This window comes from Malus domestica, chromosome 12 (genome assembly GCF_042453785.1).
Source record: "Malus domestica chromosome 12, GDT2T_hap1".
Taxonomy (NCBI): domain Eukaryota; kingdom Viridiplantae; phylum Streptophyta; class Magnoliopsida; order Rosales; family Rosaceae; genus Malus; species Malus domestica.
In genome coordinates this window covers 17,187,101-17,192,131 of record NC_091672.1, presented here as the reverse complement: position 1 = coordinate 17,192,131, position 5,031 = coordinate 17,187,101, and the positions used below count along the sequence as shown (strand labels likewise).

The 5,031-nt window shown below is 39.0% G+C and overlaps 1 protein-coding gene across 1 annotated transcript; it reads left to right on the top strand.

The window, feature by feature from the left end:
* Positions 1–219: 219 nt before the first annotated feature.
* On the top strand, positions 220–2,231 carry LOC103423350 (UDP-glycosyltransferase 86A1-like). The gene is made up of 2 exons (XM_070809939.1): positions 220–1,043; positions 1,187–2,231. Exons 1-2 carry the CDS (start codon positions 386–388, stop codon positions 2,095–2,097), a joined length of 1,569 nt encoding a protein of 522 aa, XP_070666040.1. The 5' UTR covers positions 220–385; the 3' UTR covers positions 2,098–2,231.
* The last annotated feature ends 2,800 nt before the right edge of the window (positions 2,232–5,031 follow it).

The following is a 5,031-nucleotide window of genomic DNA, read 5'->3' as shown; positions in this document are numbered from 1 at the left end:
TACCTTGTTGGTTAGTGAACCATGTGAAAGAGATGTCCAGGTTTTTCTCAATACTTGTTTATTCAGCAAAGGGAATAGGGTGTGGTGGGGGCAACTTGTTCAATTATGGAGCAAAGTAAACCGTCCAAGAAAAAAATACTAATTTTGTTGCTTTCTCACCCACCCGTTTTCTAAAGATAATGTCAAAAACTTTGTGTGTATAGAAACAGAAGATAATGCAGCCTATATTTTCTTATATATTAAAATTGGTTGACTGAATGATAGTCATCTCGCACAGAACTGAGTTTAGCTATAAGTTTGCTCTAAATCCGAATCCAACTTCTAATCCTCCTTTCTGTAGTTTAGATGAAGTGAGTGTATTGTCCAATCGTTTGTCAAAAAACAAATGGCAGTCATCTGTCCACACATCACAGACATCACACAATTAAGAAGTGTTTTTCAGTTCATCACTTGCCTACTTTCTCAGAAACACCTAGAGAGAGAGAGAGAGAGAGAGAGAGAGAGAGAGAGAGAGAGAGAGATGGAGGACAAAGCCTCAAACCCTCATGCAATTATGGTTCCTCTTCCTCTCCAAGGCCATGTAATCCCATTCACCCATCTGGCCACGAAGCTTGCTTCACAAGGCTTCACCCTCACTTTTGTCAACACCCAATATATCCACCACCACATACTCAAGTCCCAACCCAACGACAAAACAGAAGACGATATCTTTGCCACAGCGCGTAAATCTGGTCTAGACATACGCTACACAACAGTGAGTGATGGATTTCCACTAGCTTTCGACCGATTTCAGAACCTCGACCAATTTCTTGAGGGTACTTTGCATGTCTTCCCTGCCCATGTGGATGAACTTGTTGGAGATTTAGTCCAATCTGACCCCTCAATCACTTGTTTGATTGTTGATACTTTCCAATCATGGTCAGCAACCATAGCCAACAAGTACAACCTTATCCATATTTCCTTCTGGACTGAACCAGCCCTAGTCTTAAACATCTACTATCACTTGGACCTTCTCCGAAAAAATGGTCATTTCGGTGCTCATGGTAAGTAATATCCTTCTCATAAAGATCTCATATTGCGTGCATTATTGTTTAAACTTTTGATTTAGATTCATATTCTAATGACATAAATATTAGCGTAGTTATATAGTTACAAACAATTTTTTTTTGTTGCTTGATTTTATTAGATAATCGCGAGGACATCATTGATTACATACCTAGCGTGAAAGCTATTGAACCAAGGGACTTGATGTCATGCCTCCAAACAACAGATTTATTTTGCCCAATGCTCCGCATCTTTTACAAGGCATTTCGCGAAGTGAAAAGGGCAGATTTTATTTTGTGTAATACAGTGCAAGAACTTGAATTTGAGTCCCTTTCTGCCTTGCAAGCGAAGCAACCAACATATGCAATTGGCCCCGTCTTCCCCGATAGTCTCACCAAGAACATCGTGGCTACCAATCTGATGCCAGAATTTGACTGCATCCATTGGCTCCACAAGAAGCCCCATGGTTCGGTTTTGTTCATTTCTTTTGGCAGCTATGCTCAAGTTACAAAGGATGATTTTGAGGAAATAGCTTATGGGCTTTTGCTTAGTGAAGTGAATTTCATCTGGGTACTTCGTCCCGACACTACAGGTTATGATGAAACGTATATTCTACCAGTCGGATTTGAAGATGAGATTAAAGATAGAGGGTTGATGGTGCCATGGTGCTCTCAGATTGAGGTGCTTTCACATCCAGCAGTAGGAGGGTTCTTAACGCATTGTGGATGGAATTCTATACTGGAAAGTATGCGGTGTGGTGTTCCCATGCTATGTTTTCCTCTAGTGGCTGACCAAATCACTAATAGGAAACTAGTAGTTGATGACTGGGGCGTTGGACTCAATCTTTGTGATCGGGTTAAACCCGTTAGAAGGGTGGATGTAGCAGAGAAGATCAACCGTCTGATATGTGGAGAATCGGGTGATGGTTTGCAGAAGAAGGTCATGAAAGTAACACAAACATTGGAGGATGCAGTGGCTCTAAATGGGTCATCACAAAAGAATTTATCTCAATTCATTAGTAATGTGAAGGAAAAAATTAGGACACGAATGTGACTTCCATATTGCCATCATGTGGTTCTTCTTCATCATCTCATTAGAATTTATATGTGCGCTTCTTCCTTTGGTTCCGCAACTCTATTATGTACACTACTCCATTATTTGGGAATGTTAATTGTGGAATTTTTTCAGGTCGACAGGCTGATAGCCCACTCTAACAAAACCGATATTGTCCCCACTTAACCACCTGCACAATCCTCAGGTGTGAGTTTTATTACAAAAGGCCTCGGTGTTAGTTAGAGTGGGGTATTTCTATTTAAAGTGCTTTCTTTGTTCCCTCCTGGCCGATGTGGGACACTGGGGTTCCAACACTCACGTCCCCATTTTATGGGTCACACGTGAAATTCTACCGATGTGGGACACTGGAGTTCCAACACTCCCCCGCACATGAAACCCTATTTTATGGGTCACACATGAAATTCCATACATCGACAACCACGTGGAGCCATGTCGGGACTCACCCAATCGCGTGGGGCCAATGGGGACCCACCCAATCACATGGCAGTACGGGCCTGTCCCCTGGCTCTGATACCATGTGGAATTTTTTCAGGTCGACGGGCTAATGGCCCACTTTAACAACACCGATCGGCAACCACGTGGAGCCATGTCGGGAGTCACCCAATCATGTGGGGCCAATGGGGATTCACCCAATCATGTGGTAGTACGGGCCCGTCCCCTAGCTCCAATACCATGTGGAATTTTTTCAAGTTGACGGGCTGAGGGTCCACTCTAACAACACCGATACTATCCCCACTTAACCACCTGCACAATCCTCAGGTGTGGGGTTTTATCACAAAAGGTCACGGTGTTAGTTAGAGTGAGATATTTCTATTTAAGGTGCTTTCTTTCTTCCCTTCTAGTTGATGTGGGACACTGGGGTTCCAACATTAATTAAGCAACCTCTCAATTAACAGAAACTCAAATTTTCAGAGGTTTTTCGAATACTTTGACAACATTGTTACTGACTTTTCTGGTTTTTATATGTGTGATTAGTGGTTACAAGTACAACAATAGTTTGATTTGTTTGTCTATTAGGTGTACAAGAAAGAGTTAAGTGATTTACTTGTCTCAGCTTCCGGTTTATCGCTTTTGCTAGTTTTTGTTTTGGTTTCGTTTTCAAAAGTGATTTACCCGTTTAGGTATTTCTTCTTTACTTGTTCAGTAAATTTCACTAGTGGTGTCGAATGGTTTCACCATCACTTTCACCAAAAAAATTTCTTGTTACTAATTCTGATTTGCTAGAAAGGGAAAATGTTGGCTTAGCAGCATTGACAAGAGATGGAAGTCGAAGATGTAAGAATATGAGCATAAGTATGAATCTATGAACTTAGTTATTGGTCTTGAGATTGAATGGGAAGTCTTATTGGGAATGGATTTTGTAATCCATATTACACTGGACTACTATTTAAGGGATTAGTTTCCTATAAGGATTCTAATAGGGGAATCCTTTTGGGATTTGGCAAGGATTATGTTGTGTATATATATAGTGGCCTCTGCTCTCATAGTTGATTTGCTCGATTACGGACTAAGACCTATGATTAGTTAAGAGCAAAATCGATTACTAGAGAGAGGACAAGGTGCACAAAACTTGGACATGGCTGCTTCTTCGAGTTCATCTGCAGGTATGATCTTCTCCGTACATTAGTTTAATGAACATCAGTTTGTGTTTTGATCACAGTAATTCATATTACCTGTTCTTGGTTTGTGTTTCATCTAACATGTGGTATCAGAGCCTTAATCACATGTTTATGAATTTTGTTATTAAAATCAATGGGTTCTACAGCTTAAATAAATTTGCCTTATGTTTCAACCTAGAAGAATTGAACTCGGGTTCCGGTATGTGGTTTTTATGAATAACGACAAAACGTGTTAATAAAATATTACCGTTAAAACTTTTCCAAAAGTTTTTCTTTTCCATTGGACTTCCTACAAAATCATTGGTTTGGATTCTCCCCAATTTGGGGTTTTTCGATTATAGAAATCACAAACATGAGCCATAAATCTCTAAATTACTATTTTCAATTTGGATGATTATTTCCATTGCGCTATTTCAAATTGAAACTCATCTACACGAGGTATGTTTGATGATTTATGTTGATTTATCAGTATTGGCATACCTATTTTGATGCATAGTTTGAATCGAGGTTTTCTATTTGAGTTTTGAAATACTGATATCGAAATCAAAGAAAAATCCAAACTAATTAAAATTGCTAGTTAGGAATTCTTAAGCAATGGATGACCAATCACATATAAGGCTATAATTTTCCAATATCTTGCAAAGTCATGATCTTTTGATTCTGATGATCGTTTTATTTTGATATTACATCATTATGCATGAGACATCTATTGATTGTCTATTGTTGCATATTTCTTTGCTGAATCTGCAGGAGTTCTAAATAAGTCAATTTTTCTATATATGCTTATCACCTATTAGTTGTTAAGTCTATATGTATGAATTATTGATGTAAGTTATGATGTGCAATCTACAAAAGGAAATCAGGAAACTAATTGGTTCATGTTTATGATTTTGTATGTAGTATCTGCAATATCCTTGAAAACTTTGAACTTGGCCAACATCCCAATTCTCACTAGAGGAAGTAATTACAAGAAGTGGGGATGCGACATTGGACTACGACTGACTATCAATGAATATGACATTGCTATTGATACTCCAAAACCAATAATCACAGACCAGAGTACTAGAACAGAGAAAGCAGACCATGAAAGGTGGATGAGAGCCAACAAGGTGGCACTCTCCATCCTGGAAAGTGGCATGACTGATATAATTCGTGGAGGCATCAAAAGACATGAATTAGTTGCTAAATATTTGAGTGCAATTAAGAAGAAATTCAAGGAGTCTTAGAAGGCTGAAATCAGTCAATACATGGCCTTACTGACAACCTATAAGATTGATAGTACTGGTTCAATTCA

Bases quoted from the DNA above. Each gene is read 5' to 3' on its own strand.
- LOC103423350 (XM_070809939.1), top strand. From the start codon at position 386: ATGGCAGTCATCTGTCCACACATCACAGACATCACACAATTAAGAAGT. The intron at 1,044-1,186 runs GTAAGTAATATC...TGATTTTATTAG, and splicing joins TGGTCATTTCGGTGCTCATG to ATAATCGCGAGGACATCATT.